This window comes from Hipposideros armiger, unplaced genomic scaffold, assembly GCF_001890085.2.
Source record: "Hipposideros armiger isolate ML-2016 unplaced genomic scaffold, ASM189008v1 scaffold_21, whole genome shotgun sequence".
NCBI classification, from domain to species: Eukaryota; Metazoa; Chordata; class Mammalia; order Chiroptera; family Hipposideridae; genus Hipposideros; species Hipposideros armiger.
Window position 1 is genome coordinate 4,374,049 of NW_017731371.1, and position 20,895 is coordinate 4,394,943.

The window sequence follows — 20,895 nt, forward strand, 5'->3', positions numbered from 1 at the left end:
ATATAATGGTCCCTCCATGCAATGGAATACTAGGGAGTCATTAAAAAGAAGGAACTAGATCTTTATATTTTGATATAGAAAGATGTCCAGAATAAACTGCTATATTGTTTCTTTTTATAAAGCAGGTTATAGAATAGTAAAAGGTACAAATAATAAGATCCACTTTATGTAAAAAAAATTTTTTTTTCAATAAATATTTCTTGATCACCTATTATATACAAGAAGTCACTGGGCTGAACACTTGGGGAAACTACACTGAAGTAAACAGATATTTTAGTGGGGAACTCGGACAAAAAATAAAACAAATATACATATGAGTATTGAGGCCATGGAGAAAAAAAAAGAGTTGGAGGGTGACAGTAGAGGTTCCTGTTTTAGTTAGGGTGGTTGAAGAAGGCCTCTCTAAGAGAGCATTTAATCAGAAACCGGAATCACATGACAACAACCTGTGCAAAGAATAGGGTGTGTAGGGTGTTGGAAAAGTGCGCCAGGCAGAGGGAACAGGACCGGCTAAGGCCTAGAGCCAGGAAAGAACGAAGGGTGCCAGAGAAACAACAGCGTGAGCTGGGTCACCGCGGCTGCAGAGCGGCACAAACGTGGGCCTGCGGCCGTTTGCCACGCTGAGGACGCGGGCCTTATTGTGTGGAGGGAAGCCCCTGGAAGGTCTGAGCAGGGCAGTGGCCTCAGATACTGGCTTCTCGGGGAGCTCCATGTAGAGCAGATCGCGCAGAAGCAAGAATGGAAGCCCGACGTGGGGCACCCAGGTGTGGTGGTGAGGCCAAGAGAGGAATCCCCGATGGCTGCTGTCCGTGCACAAACGTTATGTTTGCACAAAGCCAAGTTTGGAATAAAACGCGCCAAAGCACGAGAGAGAAGCAGGGGATTCATCTTCCCTGAATAATTCAAGTGAGTAGTTTGCCGTGACGAGGCCATACGGGTCAGTCTTGCCCCGGCGTCCCAGCGAGAACCCACGGGACGCCGAGGGCGCAGCTGCCCCCTCGCGGGGGCGCCAGAGACGCGCCCGCCCCCGGACCTTCCCGCCGCCCCGCCGGAAGTGCTCTTCTGACCCGGCGCGCCGCGCGGCGCCGCGGGAAGATGGCGCAGGAAGCCGGGGATATGGAAGATGGGCAGCTTTCCGATTCGGATTCCGACATGACGGTCACGCCTAGCGACATGCCGCTGCAGGTGCTGGTGAACGTGAAGGGCGGGCGGATGGTTCTGGGCCCGGCACGGAGCCGGGGCCGCAGTGGCGGCGCTGGCGGCGGCGGCGGCAGCGGGCTGTGCATCTCCCGGCGAGGAGGGGCCCCCGAGGCTTGCGGCCTCCTGGAGGCGGCGTGCGGCGGTTTTTTTCCGCCTTCCACGCGCCGCTCTGCCGAGCTCCCCACTCCTGCGCCGCTGGGTTGTCCCGGAGCGCAGATTTTGCCGAACATGTAGTAACTGGGGATGTCGGCCCGAAGCAGCTTATGGAGCTCATTTTCAACCTGAGCAGATAGGAGACTGAACCAAAAATGAAGTTCATTATCTGCTCGGAGGCCTGCTCTGACGTTTTCCCATCGGACCTAGCTTTGTCATGCGGTAATGCGGCACAAGGTTTTGGATTAGCGTCCCAGTTTTCCAAATGGGAGTTTGTCTTGACCCCCGTACTGAGCAGCAAACTCTCAGGGCTTTGGTGCCAGGCTGCCCGCTTCGAATCCCGGCGCCGCCACTGTGTGACCTGTGCCAGGATATTTAGCCTGGTGCCCCCATCTGTAGACTGAAGATGATAATAATAGTGTGTCACGGTAGGGTGGTTGTAAGGATTCAGTGGAGCAAGCAGCCTGAAAAATGTTAGCTGCCATTATTGTTCAAAGATAGGAAGACTCTTATTGACTGAAGTCATCCCCACCTCCATTTCTAGCTCAACACTTACTTGCTTTAGTGTTTAGTACAAAAAAGCAAAGGTGATTCTTTTGCATGTAAATGTCTTAGGAAATTGATACCAAGGTATTTTCATTTTTAATCTCTTTCAGGTTGTTTTACATAGATCCATGACTTGGTAAACTTAGTGTCATGGACTCTGCAGTTTTAAAAGTAGTAGTATGTCAGGGATTCCTACCCATAGTTTACTATCTAATCTAAAAAGAGTATAGTCTCAAAACCGTGCAAAAGAAGTTGATGTGTCCAAATGCATGAAAGGCGTCTTTGGAAAGAAAAAGCAAATTCTGTTTTAACTGTTAGTGACAATTATTGTATATTGTCATTTTCAAACATTCTGACAACTGAAAAGACTGAAAATATCCTAAAAGCAAGAATTAAAAGCTTTGGTAATTTTTTAGAAGGAGGCGTAAGAGCTAAGTTCTTATCTATAGAAATAAGTTTGTGCCTTTAAAATTGGAAATTCCATGTGGACCTTTAGAAAAGTAGGGACTGAATTGGGGTCAGAGATGTCTTTGAAGAGCAGTTCTGCCTCAAAATTGTCCAGCTGAATCCCTAAATAACTTTTTAAAAAGATTTTATTGGGGAATTGGGGGAGGGGAACAGACAAGTTGCTGTCCTTTTGTTCTTCAGTGTAGTTGTGGAGGATGTTGCTTCACAGGCACATGTTGGTGTTATCATTGCGCTTCTCCCGGGTGAGGTAGTCGCTCCCCGGCCACTTCACGGGGGCTGTCAGCAGCTCATGAAAACAAACGCCAGCTGCCGGCCAGCCCTACAGCAGCCTACACCGTCAGCGACTCAAGGAAGCCCAGCTCCAGGTAGAGCTGTTGTTCACCATCTTAGCTGTAGAGGGTGCAGCGTCACTGGCCGTCATGTGGGATCCGAACCGGAGCTTTGCTGCTCAGAGCTGGCATCCCAAGCCAACTCCTAACCAACACGCCACTCCGCCGGCCCAATATTTTTTTGTTTTTAAATAGCACTTGGTGGGTGGAGTTAATGTGTTTTGTGGAATTGATTTCTTTTCTTTGACTTGCAGAAAGCACTAGGTGGGGACAGTGCAGCGAGGTCCTTCCAGGGTACTACAGCAGCCTGTGCACCGGTGTCATATTATCGGACTGTTAAAGGTGTGGATTCAAGTGAAGAGAGCTTTTCTGATTCAGATGATGATAGCTCTCTTTGGAAACGCAAGCGGCAGAAATGTTTTAACCCCCCTCCCAAACCAGAGCCCTTTCAGTTTGGCCAGAGCAGCCAGAAATTGCCTCTTGCTGGAGGGAAGAAGGTTAACAACATATGGGGTGCTGTGCTGCAGGAGCAGAGTCAAGATGCAGTGGCCACTGAACTTGGTATCTTGGAAATGGAAGGCACTATTGACAAAAGCAGACAATCCGAGACCTACAATTATTTGCTTGCTAAGAAACTTAAGAAAGAATCTGAAGAACATTCGAAAGAATTAGACAAAGAGCTAGATGAATATATGCGTGATGGCAAGAAAACCTCAAAGGAAGAGGAAAATGGGCAAGGTCATCTGAAACGGAAACGACCTGTCAAAGACAGACTAGGGGACAGATTAGAAATGAACTATAAAGGCCGTTACGAGATCACAGAGGATGATTCTCAGGAGAAAGTGGCTGATGAAATTTCTTTCAGGTGAGCATTTTAAGTTTTTCCTACAAATGAGCACTTGACCAACTATCTTCCATATATAGGAAATAAAACAGATTTCAAATACATGAATGCTGATGTTCCCTTTTAAGATTTTTAAAAAATTTGTGGAACGAGCTTTTGCAGACTTCTGTGAACTTTTAACAACTCCATTTAGTGCTATAGAGCTCTTTTGATAAAAACTTATCTTTTTTTTTTTTTAAGATTTTTATTGGGGAATTGGGGGAATGGGAACAGTGGTGGGGAATTGAGGGAAGGGGAACAGACAAGTTGCTGTCCTTTTGTTCTTCAGTCTAATTGTGGAGGACGTTGCTTCACTGGCCCAAGTTGGCACCATCATTGCGCTCTTCCTGGGTGAGGCAGATCAGTCGCTGGCTTCTGGACGGCCACTCACTGCGGCTGCTGGCCGCTCACGCTGGCTGCTGGCTACACACGGTAGCCCATGGCAACCCACTGCCACAGGGGCTGCAGCCTACGCCGTCGCTGGCGACTCACGGCAGCCCAGCTCCAGGTTGAGCTGTTGTTCAGCATCTTAGCTGTGGAGGGCAGTGTCACTGGCCCTCATATGTGGGATCCGAACCGGGGCCCTCTGGCGTCCTAAGCCAGTTCTTAACCATCGCGCCACTCAGCCGGCCCGAAACCTATCTTTTTAAGATGGTTTTTTTTTTAGTGTTTTCAAGCATTCATGGCTTTTTGTTAACTTCAGTGAGGCATATTGTACATATGATAAAATTCACCCATTTCAGGTGTTGATTTGTTTGGTAAATTTGTCAGTTCTACAACTATCACCATAAACCACTTTTAAAACATTTCCATCACCACAATAAGATCCCTCATATGCCCATTTAAAATTAACCCCTAGGCTGCAGCGAGCAGAGCTGCGGGTCAGGCGGCCAAAGCTTTACAGCTCTTTATAAAAATGATGCCAGAGCATTAGAAGCAGCCAGAACAAAGATAACTGGAGAATTCAAAAGTAATAAAAGTGGAGCTTCTCCTAAGTAAATAGAAAAGCTAATAAAAATAGGTTCTGATGTTGAATTGTTACTCACAATATCTGTTATACAAGGTATTCACACAGACCACAATACACTGAAATTGGCGTCTAGGAAAGACCTTGTAGAAAATGTGCCATATTGCGATGCACTAACTCAGAAGCAGTGCATTTTCTAGGATAAAATCAAGTCTTTGTTATTTTTAATTTTAAAATATATTAACTCTGGCAAAAGTCCTGGAAATGTAGATACTTTTCTCAGAATAGGCAAAAAATAAATGAATAAAGTTAACCACTGTTCCCATACCCAGATAACTGCTAATCTACTTGCTGTAGGCATCAACTTGCATTTTCTGGTTTATATTAATGGAATTATTCAAAGTGTGGGCTCTGTCCTGGCGTCTTTTACTTAGTATGATATTTTTGAGATTCATGCATGTTGTAAAAAGAATCAATACTTGATTTATTTATTATACACACACATCTATCTATACATGTATCCATATTGAATTTCACCTTTTGGCTGTTCTGAATAATGTTGTGAACTTTAGTTTGGACATGTAATTTCATTTCTCGGGTAAATACTTAAGAGTAGAATTGCTTGATATACAGTAAATTTACATTTTATATATTTTTAACAAGTTCAGATTTTGTTTAACTTGTCATTAGCTCTAAATCAGTAAAGAACAGTGTCACAAATTTGAAAACAAGTATGGTCAGGAGTAATATAGCTGGTAGTTAAACTAGCATTTACTTGCAAGCCTGTCAACACTAGTACTTTTAAAATACTCAGATTTTTTTTTAAAAAAATGCTTTTTAAAATACTCAGATTTTTAAAATACTGAGGAAGTTTGGAATTTGAGTGCTGGAAAGGAACATAGAGATTTTGTAAGCCAAAGTCTCACTTTACAGATATGGAAACTGAGGCTTAATAGTTGTATGGCTTGCCCAAGGTCACAAATGTAATAAGTGTCAGACCTGGAACTAAAAAGTCTGGTCCCTTTCTTCCTAGTCGCGTGCTTTTTGCACTGCCTCCTATTGAGAAGCTGATCTAGTTAGGGAACTGGTAAGATTTCTGTGATATGAATCCTCTGTCATCTCTGTGGAATGTGGGCTCTGACATTACAGGTCTTACTTAGGCTCCCTGTGTGTTTACCTCTCAGTGGTAAAATGAAAATAATACTTCATAAGATTGTTGAGAGAATTAACTGAGATAATGCATATAAAGTTCTTAGGATTGTGCTTATCCTATAATAAGCCATCAGTAAATGTGAGCTATCTCCTTTATTCTGAAGTAGGGAACCTGTGAGGGAAAAATCCTATCCATTTTAAAGCTCCCAGACATCTCTGAAGTTAGGAGAGCTAACTTGTAGGCATAATAATTGAAAGCATAGTATATGTTTGTTATTGTTTTGACAGGAGTGGACTGGTTTTATCTTTTGCTTTTAAGCTCCTTCCCCTTGGTTTATGTGCACATTTCTTTTAAAATCCACTGTAATCCAATAAAGCAAAGTGAAGAGGCTGTTATGAGACTTGAGATGGAACCTTGAGGTGATTATCTATCTCCTTGGGTGACTCAAGATGGGAATGTTTCCATGTCACTGATTTCAAGGTTAAATACTGAAGATTTTGAAAAGCATATATTATTAAAATAGGATTTTAATTCTAGTTGAGGACTAAACTGGAGACTAGGTAGGTTTCTTTAACTTTATACAACAAATGAAGAAGTTAACAAATTATTTGTTCTTTATCAGGTTGCAGGAACCAAAGAAAGATCTGATAGCCCGAGTAGTGAGTATAATTGGGAACAAAAAGGCAATTGAACTTCTGATGGAAACTGCTGAAGTTGAACAAAATGGTGGCCTTTTTATAATGGTAAGACTAACAGCTTCATTGTTTTTATTTTGAATTGTTTCATGTGATTTTTTGAAAAGTAAACTTGTCTTTGATTGTTGGATCATAAATTTATCATAGATTATTACAGTTTTTCAGGTTTTTAAAGACATTAACAGTGAAGACAATAAAAAAATTAAGTATCATGAGTTTTACAAAAACAAGCATAAATTGTAGCCTCTTGGTGTGCACTCAATAACACATCTCTTATAGACTTCATTAAGGGTAGGGGCTGAAATTTTAAGAAAAAAGTCAGGGGAACCTGGAATTTTGAGAATATGGGTTTTGGAGTTTGGGGTGCCTTGTTTTGAGCTCTGTATGTGCACCTTATTAGGTGTGGGACTGCACTTCTTGGAGCCTCAGTCTCCTCAGCTGTAAAATGGGTGTTAATCCGATGTTTTTAAGGATTAGATGAGATGATGCATATAAAGTGCTTATCACAGTGCCCAGTACTTAGCTCTGGTGAACAGATGTGTTACAATGAATTCATGCATTCTTAAAAATTGGTTCTTGTGGACAAAAAAAAAAACTTGTTATGTAGTATATCCATGAGTATTAAAATGTCATGGGTAATGGGGGTGAAGAGGGAAAAAAATGTCTAAAAGGTTGCTGGGGTGGACGAAGCAATAATGGAAAACAAGTTTGAAGAACACGTTACTATTTAGAATGGCAGAAGGAGCATCCCTCCAGCGGGGCCAGATCACAGGCTGTGGCAGTTTATCTCATAGAATGGTTTTGCAGATCACATTTACTTCAGCTCTCACCACAGGGTGAGGATGAAGATTGAATGGCTTCCTTACTTGCTCCTCAGCAATCTGAATAGTCACATCACACGAGAGTAAATATTATGCTGTGGAAACCATTTAGAATTGATAGCATTGTCTGAGGAAACAGCCTGTGAATGTCCATTACAGAAGTCAAAACCAAAACAAATTACAATCATGAGTGTACTGGCGCCCCTGTTTGAGTCTCGGTTCAGGTACTTTGATTTTCATTTAGTTGAACACAAAGTTATAGGCTCATTAATATTTTAATACTGTAGTAATATAATAAAATTATATTCCAGTGAGTGCATGCAAATCTACTAAATGTTGGTAAGATTTAAGTCCAAATTCACTTTTCTTTTAATGCATTCTTTCCTTGTACAAGTATTTTTTTTTCTGTGTGCCAGACACTGTTTTAGACTCAAGCTTATGTTGTAGTGGGGGTGGGAGGGAGACTGTCTATCAAGAGTAAATGTAACATCTTCAAGTATATTAGAAAGTGATATGGGAAAAGAAATAGATCAAATGTAGAGAGGCGAGGAGGGCATTGCAGTAAGCTAGGGTGGTCAAGGGGAGACCTTATTATTGCCTTAGGCACATCTGTTTAAAAGACGCTTTGGCTTATTCATGGCAAGAGTCGCTAGAGAATATTTTTTCTGTTCCTTTTGTAGAATGGTAGTCGAAGAAGAACACCAGGTGGAGTTTTCCTGAATCTCCTGAAAAATACTCCTAGTATCAGCGAGGAACAAATTAAGGTAAAAAAAATAACGTCCTTGACTTTGAAGATCTATAATAATTTGACTTCCACTCAGCCTCTAGCTTCATTTTCTACTAATCTCCATCACCTGCTCTGCCTTAAATTGACCAATTTTATCATTGTCTCTTTTGAAGTAAAACGTGTGCCTTTTGTAAAGCTCTGCCTCCTCTTTTTCTTCCCTTTCAGAGCCAAGATCAAGATTTCTTTTATGGCAACTTTTCCTGGTTTCTTTGCACGTAATTATTTGTTCTACCCTCCTACAACTTTTTATTCATGAAAAATTTCAACAATGCAGCATAGATGAAGGAATACTCATATACCCTCCAGCTATATTCAGGGGTTGTTGATAGTTTGACATTCTTATTTTACCTACACAATTTTTTTGGGTACCATTTGGAAAAAAAATAATGTCATGACACTCAGCCCTAATTATTTCAACAAGCATCTCAATAGTAAAGATAATATTCTACATAGCCACACCTAAGAGAAATAAAAACAATTTAATAATATCATCTAATTTCTAGCTCTTACTCCAATTTCCTCAAGAATATATTTTCTACCTTTTATTCTCCTAAACCAGGATCCTGTCTAGATTTTCATGTTCCATTTGTTATATCTTTTTTGATCTTTTTAACCCTACATTTTCCTCCATGCATCTGCTTAGTGTTGTTTTTTTCCCCCTTAAGTTTTCTGGCTGTTCACTTCCAGTTACTTTTAAAAAATCTGGTACTAGAAATGTTACTGTTTTTGCACATGTGAAATGTCTAGTCAACAACCGCTTTTTTTTCTCATTAGAACAATTATTTTGATGACATAAATTTTCCTTAGGAACAGAACTCTTGAGTGGTAGAACAGAACTTACACCTTAATGTTCTCTCACCTCTCCCACTGTAATCCCTGACAAAAAGCATGTACTTAGAAGGAACATTCTTCTTGGATTTTGTTTGTTTGCACAATGTTACTCTTTTTCAGACAAATAGCATGATGTAATGAAAATGCTCTAAGATTCAAAATCTGGGTTTTAATCTGAAATTTGCCATTGAGTGGCTGTATGACCATGAGCACATCACTTGTTGTCCCTCGGCCTCAATTCTCTCACCTATAAAGTAGGGACTTTAATATGTGCCCTGCCTATTTAATAGTGTTAGAAAAGGATTACATAAAATATATACAAAAGCTTGTAAGTAAAACCTGGATGAACAATTTTCAGAAGCAAAAGAGAAGAAAACAGCTATTCATCATGAGTCTGGCACTGGGTCACATGTTTATATGACTTAATCTTCACCACAGTCTATCAGTGGGTTTTACTCTGCTGTACACATGAAGAGCAATCACAGTGACATGCCTGGGGTCACACAGAACACTGACTTGGAACCCGGGTTGTTTTCACTGACTCACGTGTCTCTGAAACTCAGCTCTTCTAACTCATTGTGGAGAAGGGGATATTAATGTTAGGTTTTTATGTGAAACTACAGAAACATTGCATTATAAATAACACACAATGGAAACATTTGGAATAACTAATAGGGGAATGTTGATTTATAAGGACATTCTTAAAAGAAATATCTGGTAACCTCTATTTTTGTGAGGCAGTTTTAAGGTAATGAGAAAATGCAGTAATACTGAATTTTTTAAAAAGGCAAACTACAAATTTATAAAGAAAAAGAGGCATGGGACAATATATTGAAATGTAAAACACCATAATGTTACCAATGATTTGGTCTGTTGTCAGGGATTATAAATGTTTTGGCTTTAAGGTTTTTCTGTGTTTTTCCAAATTTTCTATATGTGCATGGATTGAGTATCTTTGTTGTTAGAGGGGGAAAAAACTGAAGGCAAATAGAATTTTATTGTAAATTTCATGTGCCATCCAAATGATAAAGTTATAATTATTCTTTAATCGCTCTAGTGCTAACCATCACAGCTTGCAGCGCTTAGAAGCCAGACTGAACTGGGCTTGTTGCCCTTTTTTCGTTTGATTTTGTTTTGTATGTGACCTTGTACTGTTAATTTTTGTTTTAGAAAATATGAAGTTTGTGAAAAAAGAGAGTGAGAATTCTTCTCAATTATCTCTTGCCTAGATTTGTTGTAACAACTTTAACATGTTACATTTTGTTGGGCCATCCCCTAATTTGTTCTATTTAAATTCATAACCCCTGGGAATGACTTTTTTTTTTTTTTTAAGATTTTATTGGGGAATTGGGGGAGGGGAACAGTGTTGGGGAGTCGGGGAACAGGAACAGACAAGTTGCTGTCCTTTTCTTCAGTCTAGTTGTGAAGGACGTTGCTTCACTGGCCCATGTTGGTATTATCATTGCGCTCTTCCTGGGTGAGGGAAATCAGTCGCCAGTCTCTGGATGGCCACTCACCGCAGCTCTTGGCAGCTCACGCCAGCTGCTGGGCCACTCATGCTGGCTGCCGGCCACACACGGTAGCTTATGGCAGCCCACTGCAGCAGGGGCTGCAGCCTACGCCATCGCCGGCGACTCATGGCAGCCCAGCTCCAGGTTGAGCTGTTGTTCACCATCTTAGCTGTAGAGGGCAGTGTCACTGGCCCTCATGTGGGATCCGAACCGGGGCCCTGCTGCTCATAGCTGGTGTCCCAAACTAGCTCTTAACCAATGCACCACTCGGCCGGCGCATGACTTTCTTTTTAATAAGGCTTGCCATATTTGGAGTGATTTATATTGCTTCCACATAAAATGAAAATACTTCTACTTGTAGCTTCTTTCTGTCTGTCCAATGGAAGGTTAGTAGACACTTGAAAAAATTATCACACTTTTGTGAAGGTAACATGATAAGGCTTAAGAATATGGATTTGGAGAAATCATATGAGTTTACACTTTATACCTTCACATGTTAGCTGTGTATAATCTTGTGCCTCACTTTCCTCACCTGAAAACAAGGATAATACCCACCTTGTAAGGTTCATGTAAAAACAAGAAGAGTTAACATATATAAAGTTCTTAGCATAATGCCTGGCTCATAAAAGTGTTCATTCAGTAAATGGTAGCTAGACTCATTTTCTTCTGAATTCACCTTTTTTTGTCCTTCCAGAACTTTTCTGTCACGTAGGTATCCTCCTTCATCCCCAGTCCTTCCTCATTTCTTTAGCAAATACTTTTTTTTTTTGTGGAGGGCAGTGTCACTGGCCCTCACATGTGGGATCCGAACCGGGGCCCTCTGGCGTCCCAAGCCAGCTCCCAACCATCGTGCCACTCGCCTGGCCCTTTAGCAAATACTTTTATTCTTCCTCTTCATCAGAGCACTCATATTCTGAAACTTTCCCTTATCCCCTTAATTTCAGGGTTTCTTACTCCTTCCTCTGCTAATTCTGTGTGCTGCTTACAACTATTTAGCATAGATTTTAGAAAGAGAGGGCCCCCTTTATGTCACCACCACAGTGCTATTTATAAATAAGGGATTTGTGCTTTGTTTAAAAATATATATTTAAAAATATATTTTTTAAATTTAAAATTATATTTAAAAATATAATAGGGATTGGCTTGGCTACAGCTTTTTAGAGTCTCTTCCCAGAAGGTAAGAAGATAATAGGGTGTCAGTGCGTCCTGCCTATACTAGCTTCTGTTTCAAACCTTTGAACTTTCTCTGTCTTAGCGTAGTCATTCTGGCCTTCTCTTTAGATCCCTGACCTCCTTTTTTTTTTTTTTTTTTGTACCCTCTGAAATGACATCTGTCTGTATCAAGGTTCCCAGATGTTATTTTATGTTTTCCATTTTCATGGGAATGTATTTTCTGCTTGCACCATTCTCATCTACTGGTGATTTTGTCTCTCAGAGGACATTCGGCAATGTCTGGAGATATTTTTGGCTGTCATAATTTGGGGGTGGAGTGAGTATGTGCTAGTGGGTAGAGGTCAGGTATGCTGCTAAAGATCCTACCGTATACACAGCAGACGGCCACAACAAAGATTATCCAGCTCAAAATTTGAGTAGTGCCCAGGTTGAGAAACCCTGTACTAAAAGAATTTATACTTGCATGCTGGAGAATCCCTTTTCTGGACTCCTGGAATGTATTCCAGTGCTGACTATATAATTGTTATGCCTTATGATAAAAGTTTTTGACAGATTCACATTGTCACACATGAATGACAGTAATGTTTTTTAGGGGGTGGAATTTTTCTTGCATTGTGTAAGTTACATGATCGGACTGAGTCACACAATTCAGGCATGGCTCCTTGTCTTCGTGTGTGCAATCGCATATGGTTATGATGGCATTTCAATGTAAACCTTTATTTCAAAGACTTCTGTTTTGTTGTGATAAGTTACATTTCATTTAAATCCTAAACGTTTTCCTACTGTATCTTTCCATTCAGAAAACCTTGATCTATAGAGATGGTGTGTGATGGTAGAAAACCCATGAGCCCTGCATCTAACACTAGGTTGAGTTTGAATCATAGCTTCCTTCTCTACTTGCAGTGGGGAATTATTTCATGTCTTGGATTCTGTGTATAATTCTGAGTCTAATAATATTTGCTTGTTTTTTTTGTGGAAAATGGAGATAATGGTTAATAATAAAGGGTCTGCCTTGTAAGAATTTTTAAAAAATGGTAGTTCTTATTTACTAAAGTTGTTCCTTTATTACAGGATATTTTCTACATTGAAAATCAAAAGGAATATGAAAATAAAAAAGCTGCTAGGAAGAGGAGAACACAAGTGTTGGGGAAAAAGATGAAACAAGCTATTAAAAGTCTAAATTTTCAAGAAGATGACGATACATCACGAGAAACTTTTGCGAGTGACACGAACGAGGCCCTGGCCTCTCTTGATGAGTCGCAGGAAGGACACGGAGAGACAAAGCTGGATGCAGACGAAGCCATTGAGGTCGATCATTCTCATGAGTTGGACATTTTTTAGTACATTTTGAGGACTAAACCTTTAAAATAACATTGTAATAAACCATTTCTACTGAGATTACTTCGTTTTACTTTGCACTGATAAACATGGACATTTGGAAAGAACTTTTCTTGTTTTAAATGAAACTGAATAGGGAGATGAATGTGATTGATATAAACGTTTAAAACTTTCTCATGTCTGACGAAATACTTAAAAGCATATAGCAGAAAATTTAATTTCTCAATCTGTTGCATGTGCTAATTATTACTAGTTGATAATCAGTTTTGTCCAGGTCATAGCATGCCATTCAAAAGTTTGTTTTCTTTTTCTGATTTATCTTTGCAGTGAATTCTGACTGGTTTCAAAACATTCCATTAAAAGAGCCTAATAAGACACGTAAACTGTTAAGCTGTTACAAAATGCATTCAAATTTAGTTTGTGTTCTAAGAACTCTTAGGCAACTTTAAGGATAGCCATTAAAATTCAAATAGGTTTATACTGATGGATCTTTCTATTTATTTGCTTGTCTAGAAGTAAATAACAGAAGCTTTTCAGAGGTATTGATTCATAACTTGAACTTTGTTGTTGACCTCTTCTTAACTCAGTCATACACTAAATACTAAATGTGATCCTTACCTCTGTTAACATGGACATTTAAATTTTTTTCAGTGGTGGCCTGCCTAAGACTATTTTACCTTATGTTAAGGAAGTTAGGTATTAATGTCATATCTGCATGATTTTTCAAATTATTCATTTTTATTGAAAGAAGCCTTTCTAAAGGCAGGTTACTTAAGATATTCCAAGAGTTGACTATAGTTTACAAAATAGATTAAGCAAAAATATGTAGGAAGCAATTACAAACTACTTACAGATACTGTACTTGAACTCTTTCAGTAGTTCCTGAAATGCATGATCATTGAATTGGGATTTAAGGATCTAAGAAGAAAATAGTATTGATTGCTTTTTATTAAAGAATGCAAAAATAAAAGCGATTTGGCAGTCCTTAATGAGTTACGAGTGAATTTATTTTTTATCTCAAAATATTCTTTTTTAAGATTCCTGTAACCAGGGAAAGAAAACGATTTTAAATAGGTAACTGGATACCCTGAGATTATGAGGTGATTGTAAAGATATAGTACATTAGGAAAGGTACTCATGCAGAAATCTAAATGCCACATATTCATGTAAATGTTAATTTTTCTAGTGAAAGTTACGGGTTGTTTTGGGGGGGAAGGGAACAGCACTGGGGAATCGGGGGAAGGGGAACACACAAGTTGCTGTCCCTTTGTTCCTCAGTCTTAGCTGTGGAGGACGGCTCTTCACTGGCTCATGTTGGTATTGTGATCATTGCGCTCTTCCCAGGTGAGGCAGATCGGTCGCCGGCATCTGGACAGCCGCTCACGGCGGCTCTTGGCAGCTCACATCAGTGCCGGCCGCACCCGTTGGCTGCCAGCTGTTCATGGTAGCTTATGGCAGCCCACTGCAGCCTACGCCATCGCCGGCAACTCACAGCAGCCCAGCTCCAGGTCAAGCTGTTGTTCATCATCTTAGCTGTAGAGGGCGCAGTGTCACTGGTCCTCATATGTGGGATCTGAACCAGGGCCCTGCTGGCATCCCAAGCCAGCTCTTAACCAATGCGCCACTAGGCCGGCCCTGAAGTTATGGTTTTTAAAGGACATTCATGCCTGAGGCTACTTCATCCTATTAAATGGATTGTTCCTCCCCCACAAACTTCCTGGTCCGTTTTTATCACTGGTTGTTTCCTTTACATTTGGAAACCACAGATTTCTGGCTTGTGTGGCATCCTAATATTATATATAGAAATCAACACTTCAATTTTTAAGGTTCTTCAAAAGTTTTTTCCATTAAAAATACTATTCACCAAACTTCTCTAAGTATTAAAATTGATGCATTGGTATCCAAACTTGCCAGGTATGTTATTCAGCTAATACTCTAAACAGCCTAGCATTTTTCTTAGCCTAGCATGTTTCCTGTTTGATGGCTAGTAGGATTGACAACCCTCCACCTCTCTGTCCTAATAATTTAGGTGTTCATCCCCACGTGTCACCTTTCTTAAAATGTTTTTGTAATCTAAAATACTCTGCAATATAACTCAACTATTAGAGGGTAAAATGGGTTGAATTTACTTGGATTTAAGCAAATTTGATTTACACTCTAATGGTGAAACTAATAGGACACATCAATCGTGCAGTATAAGAAGAAAATAAGGGGAAATAACAAATGTTACGATGAAGTGATTATTTGTGAACAATTGTTTAGTTCAATATATCTTCTATATTTGTCAGATTTGTAGTATGTCTGCAAGCATGCTCATTTTTAAGTTGTTCATGGTAAGAATGATAATGTTTACTCAAGAAGGGTTATAAAAGCCCGCCCCTGCCCGGCTTTAACTCCCGCGCCCTATTTGGTCTTTGAGGGGCGGGCGGTGGGAGGGGACACGGAACGGGCTTCGTGCAAATCACGGCCGCACTCGCTGGCGCCACCACCACCTCGGTGGTGTGGGGACTCATGAGGTCGCCGCGTCCGTCCTGCCCTCAGAACAACGGATCTGGCGCGAGGTGGCGGGCAGTGTTCACGGGTCGCTGCTGGTGCTAGCGCTGCTGGCGGCCTCGGTAGACAGCGGCGGGATCTTCACGCAGAAAGACTTGCACGCTTCGAGAAAGCCCCACCACTAAACAATAAGACCCCACATGCGCCTTTCAGCTATACCAAACCCACAGCAAAACCATCAACAACTCCAGTTTCCTCAGTCTCAAAAAATGTGACAGTCACCACCTTGAAACCCACAGCAACGTAACAACATAACACTAGGGGTCTCAACAAATACGACTTCCACCACTTTAAAGTCTACACCTAAAATAACAAGTGTTTCACAAAACAACCTAGATGTCAACATCCATGATGACCGCAACCACAATAGTTCGATGACATCTGTTTCTTCATCAGTAACAATCACAGCAACTATAAACTCTAAAGAAAATAAAGTATCAAAATTTGATATTGGCAGCTTTGTTGGTGGTATTGCATTACTGGGAATTTTATCTATTTACATTGGATGCAAAATGTATTATTCAAAAAGGCATTCAGTTTAGAACCACTGATGAACATGATGCCATCATTTAAGGAAATCCAAGGACCAATGGAATCCAAGGACCTATCAATGAGTTTAAGACAATGTTCTCTTTTTGAAAACAGTATAAACAGGCCATATAATGTACACTATATAAATATAAAGATTTCTCATGATTACTGAAGATAAAAAAAAAAGGTTTGGTTTGAGTTTTTAATGAACATTTGGAGAGTACAGTTAATGCAATGGTTATATTCACTTTTAGAAAATGATATAGTAATACCAACAAGCCCTGTCCCATTTCCTTGTGGCATTGGTCACATAGGGCCAGTAATTGCTTTTCTGTCTCTTTTTTTTTGGGGGGGGAGGGGTATGTTGTTTCCAAACCAAGTACTAAGCTTTAAAACATAAAATATTGATGCTTTCTGAAGAGACACTTAGACTAAAATTATACTTAAGACCTGGTTTACTCATAAAATTCCTGCCGTGTGGCATTAGTAATTAGGATACATCCAGCTCTAAATAGCACAGAAGTTCTTTGTGTGAGCAACAAAGACTAACACATATCCCGAGAGCTGTGACAAGCTGCTTATTTGCATGCCCAGATGGCATGGTGCCCTCCATTAATGATGTCTTCCAGATGTATGTCTAAATATCAGGCAGAATCCAATCAATGATTTTAAAATTGCCTTGCATGATCCATTAAATAAATAATTCAAATACAGATAAATGAGAGTTGGCAATATATTACAGTGATAGTTTTGTATTTTTCAGAAAAAAAATTTAAAGCACATTCCTCTTACTTTTTTTCCCTCTTTATTATAATGACCAGCTTTTGGTATTTCACTGTTACTGAGATCTACTTTTAGAATAAAATTTTGTTCTCCAAGAAAAAAAAAGAAGAGATATAAATAGACACTGAAAATAGCTCTAAGATCTGCACTTTTAATCAACTGCTAATTGGTTACTATGAAGTTAGCAAAACATTGTTACATCTGAGGCAGAAATGTCATCATAATTAGAGTAGTTAGTGGATTACTAAAGTTCTAGATGAGAATCACCATCACTCCTGGCAGCGATGGCTTCAGGAAAAGACACCTGTCCTATCTTACCTAAACTGGCCAACAGCTGTCCTGATGAGAATTCATATAACCCTGCTAATAAGTGAGGACTTAAGGGTTTGGGGGTTTGGGTTTTGGTTTTGGTTTTGCAATCTGGGAACTACACAGGCAAGGACAATAATTTTGTACTTCCCTTTTGGCATCCATATAGAAAGCTTTATGTTCCAGAGGAAAACAATGTGTGTGCAGGCAAAGCAAGTCTGACCTGCATGTAGAACATGTACTAAGTTCAGAAGCTAAATTAATGACTGTTTTTTGGGGACTGGCCAGAGATCCCTTTAGGCCTGAGGCAAATCACGGTGCTCTGTCTTCTCCCTTAAAACCAGGTGAAAATGAACATGGCGAGCAAATTGTAAAGGACAGCTGGCAGTTGGAGGTACAGATACCCAGCCCTGACTCTTGACCTTGGTGATACTTAGGGAAATCCTGAGTGGGTTGATTATTTATTAGGTGAGCCTCATATAGTGGCTCAGCTCTCTGTCCTGTAGCTCTGGGGTCCACACATCATGGACAGGACACAACTGCCTCCATTCCCTAGGGGGATGCTAAATTGATTGTGTTTAACTCACAAGATATCCTCTTTTCTTGCTTTCCTAATCTTCAGGTGTAATGAGATTCATTTGCCACGGTTTTCATTAAAGCAAGGGATGTTGCCAAGACGTTATGTTATGCCTTGGAAAGAAAGCATGATATTCAGGAATATAAATCTGAAGGTATTTTCCTGTAAATGCTTATAATAAAAAAAACCTATACTATTTAATATATCTATGAATTGACATACATAATTATGCAAAAGCTATTTTTAAATTTATTTTGTATTTTTTCCAGCTTTATTGAGGAATAATGGACAAATATAACTGTATATATTTAAAGTGTACAATGTAAGGATTTGATCTACATTGTGGAATGATTACCAAGATCATGATAATTAACACATCCATCACCTCAGTTAACTTTTTCTTTCTTTTGGTGAGAATGCTTAAGATCTATTCTCAGCAACTTTCAAGTATACAGTGCCATATTATTAACTGTGACTACCATGCTGAACAGATCCTCAGAACGTACTCTTCTTTTAACTGAAAGTTTGTACCCTTTTACCTATATCTCCTCATTTCTGTCTCCTCCCAGGCCCCGGCAAATACCTGATAAAACTGTTTGATGCATTTTCACATAAACTTGCAAGCAAAAGTTAAATAGCAACATCTAGTCAAACAACCAAATTATAAACTTAAAAGTTAATACACTGAAAGACTTCAGAATTCTGTCTACCCTTTTCTCCACATACTGCCACTTATAGTTTGGAAGCTCATCAGAAGTAGGGACCATTAATATTAAAACTACAGTACAGAGCATGTATTTCTAAAGTTGTGCTGGAAATCCAGGGTTGAGAGCTATGGGAACAGTTTAACTAGATTTACAGATAAGACTCGCTGCCCAGTCAATACTCCTATTCAGTCAGTAGTTTCAAAACATTTTCCAAATTCAGATTGGCAATTCACCTGGGAAAAGGTAAATTTTTTTCTTTAAAGGAGAATATATTGTAGTAATCAGGTTACAAGAGGAGATTTCAAGTTAGGATTTCTACAAAGAAATGTGTATAACTAATTTGCAAATTTCTAATAGAAAGGCAATTAATGTTGAATAAGAATATACTTAGCCAAGACAGAGATGACATTACAAAATATGAGTATCATATGATATAAGAGTATATCATGAAAATGTGGCTGAATTATTTTCTTATAAAATGCACACATACAATGTAATAAATGAAGCTGCCATTTGCCCTGAGATGATTATTTTGTATGTATTTTTATGTGATGTTTTGATAACAAATATAAAACTGAGGAAATCAAGACTCAATAACAGACTTCAACATCAAATTTATATAGTTATTAAGACTTTCTACAATCATAATATAGGGCCGTATTTCATGTAATTTAGTGGCTTATGAAGTAATTTTCAATGTTCTAAATAGCTCTAGCATGGTAACAATATTAGTACTGATTTTATCTTTTTCATGTATTAGAACTACAGGGTGTAAACTTTGAGTTGAAGTCAATAAAGAAAAACTTTTGAATACATCAAAACATTTTTTATTCTTGAACTTGGTCTTTAGAGCTATAATTCAGCATAATGTTACATAGCTATTTCCCTCTTCTAATTTACTTGACATGTTTCTAACAATTTTTTAAATGTAATTAGTGACTGGTGTAAAGAACATTCTACCTTACAGAGTAAAAATGAAAATTAAATGAGAATTAAATGAAGTAAAGTTACAGAGTAAATGCTAGCTATGCATTCTTTCCTACCTTCTATTTACTTTCACAATTTTTTCCCATAGGAGATGATATAACTGTTTAATAACATAAAAATGAGAACATAGCATTGCAGAGATGGGGCTGCATCCCAAGACCAGGCCAGAATGCTATTCAGCAGAATCAGAGAAGCAGAAATAGACATATACTTAAGACAATAACCTCAGTAACTGTTATTAATCCAGCCATAGCCACAGCACCAGCAGCATACTTTATGTCTATTTAATACTTAGTGGCTGGCAAAAGTTTTTTTCACATATAATATTTTATTCAAAACTCAAAGAATTCTTTAATAATTTCTATTTTATATTTGAGAAAACTGAGTCTCCTGGGGAGTAAATGACTTGTGCAAGGTCACATAAGTAGTGAAATTCAATTTCAACAAACTGACTCCAAGTTTATCTTTATCGTCAGCAATGCATTCTACTCTTCTTGGTGGTCGGAAGACATCAGCTAGAGAGCATTGCTTTTTAAAAAGAAATGTTGCTCTGTTCACTAGACCTTACTTCTTTTTTTTTTTTGAACCTCTCTCTCTTTTTTTTAATTGGGTAATTGGGGGAGGAAACAGCGTTGGGGAATTGGGGAAAGGGGACAAGTTGCTGTCCTTTTTTGTTCTTCAGTCTAGTTGTGGATGATGTTGCTTCACTGGCCCATGTTGGTATTATCATTGAGCTCTTCGAGGCTGAAGCAGATTGGTTGTCGGCCATTGGACAGCCGCTCACGGTGGCTCACGGCAGCCCACTGCAGCCTATGCCGATGCCGGTGACTCACAGCAGCCCAGCTCCAGGACGAGCTGTTGTTCACCATCTTAGCTGTAGAGGGTGCAGTGTCACTGGCCGCATGTGAGATCCAAACCACCAGCCATACTGCTCAGAGTTCGCACTCCCAAGCCAACTCTTAACCAACAAGCCACTGAGGGGGGGCTGGGAGGGGATGGGAGGAGAGCGGTGGTGTGGGGGTGGGCCCTAGACCTTACTTCTTAATGAGGACAGTTAGCAAAACTATTAGACAACTTTCATCTTAATCTAATAAAGTGATGTTTGGGGTCACATACAGCAGATTTTTTTCCCTCCCTCTTAGCATGCAGAAGCGTGTGGAATCTATGCTGGCCCTTTAGAAGACTCTCTGTTTCTGAATCACAGTGAAAGGCTTTGCCATGGGGAAGATCGTAAAGTTGTCTCGAAGAAAGGCCGACCAGAAATAAAAATTGCAGATCTGCCTTTGCATTCACCTCTCTCCAGATACCAGAGCACCATGATTTCCCACGGCTTCAGGAGGCAACAGGTTTGATGAAAGAAGAATAAAGTGATAAAGCATTTCAATATCATCTCTCTTCATTGTACATTTATATTTCACCTACAAGTTCATTTTAAAGGCTATAAGTCAATCACCTACTTTATACATTATAGAAGCATTAGAAAGGAAATAGGCTCAGGGCATCTGAGATGAAGTGGGGGAGCAAGGAAAACTGTCTCACTGAAATTCATTTCACACCAAAAGTTAAGAAACAGCAGACTGATCCAGTCGTACC

General features: G+C 39.5%; 2 protein-coding genes across 3 annotated transcripts; both read left to right on the forward strand.

Annotated features, from left to right (window-relative positions):
• Positions 1–1,048: 1,048 nt before the first annotated feature.
• Positions 1,049–13,844, forward strand: PHAX (phosphorylated adaptor for RNA export). Of its 2 annotated transcripts, none has more exons than XM_019635420.1 (5): positions 1,049–1,185; positions 2,951–3,561; positions 6,322–6,442; positions 7,896–7,979; positions 12,589–13,844. In XM_019635420.1, the coding sequence occupies exons 1-5, from the start codon at positions 1,096–1,098 to the stop codon at positions 12,856–12,858; spliced, it is 1,176 nt and encodes a 391-aa protein (XP_019490965.1). In that variant the 5' UTR covers positions 1,049–1,095; the 3' UTR covers positions 12,859–13,844. The 2 variants fall into 2 exon arrangements, with proteins under 2 accessions (XP_019490965.1, XP_019490967.1); XM_019635422.1 differs by lacking the exon at positions 1,049–1,185 and adding an exon at positions 1,215–2,284.
• A 3,150-nt stretch (positions 13,845–16,994) lies between these two features.
• Positions 16,995–20,695, forward strand: SPMIP10 (sperm microtubule inner protein 10). Its single transcript, XM_019635320.1, has 3 exons — positions 16,995–17,092; positions 17,654–17,762; positions 20,445–20,695. Exons 1-3 carry the CDS (start codon positions 17,007–17,009, stop codon positions 20,652–20,654), a joined length of 405 nt encoding a protein of 134 aa, XP_019490865.1. The 5' UTR covers positions 16,995–17,006; the 3' UTR covers positions 20,655–20,695.
• The last annotated feature ends 200 nt before the right edge of the window (positions 20,696–20,895 follow it).

Coding starts and splice junctions, on each gene's coding strand:
- SPMIP10 (XM_019635320.1), top strand. CDS start 17,007: ATGGCTTCAGGAAAAGACACCTGTCCTATCTTACCTAAACTGGCCAAC. Junction 17,093..17,653: donor TCATATAACCCTGCTAATAA/GTGAGGACTTAA, acceptor CCTAATCTTCAG/GTGTAATGAGATTCATTTGC. Junction 17,763..20,444: donor TCAGGAATATAAATCTGAAG/GTATTTTCCTGT, acceptor CCTCCCTCTTAG/CATGCAGAAGCGTGTGGAAT.
- PHAX (XM_019635422.1), top strand. CDS start 2,165: ATGCATGAAAGGCGTCTTTGGAAAGAAAAAGCAAATTCTGTTTTAACT. Junction 2,285..2,950: donor AGACTGAAAATATCCTAAAA/GCAAGAATTAAA, acceptor TTTGACTTGCAG/AAAGCACTAGGTGGGGACAG. Junction 6,443..7,895: donor ATGGTGGCCTTTTTATAATG/GTAAGACTAACA, acceptor TTCCTTTTGTAG/AATGGTAGTCGAAGAAGAAC.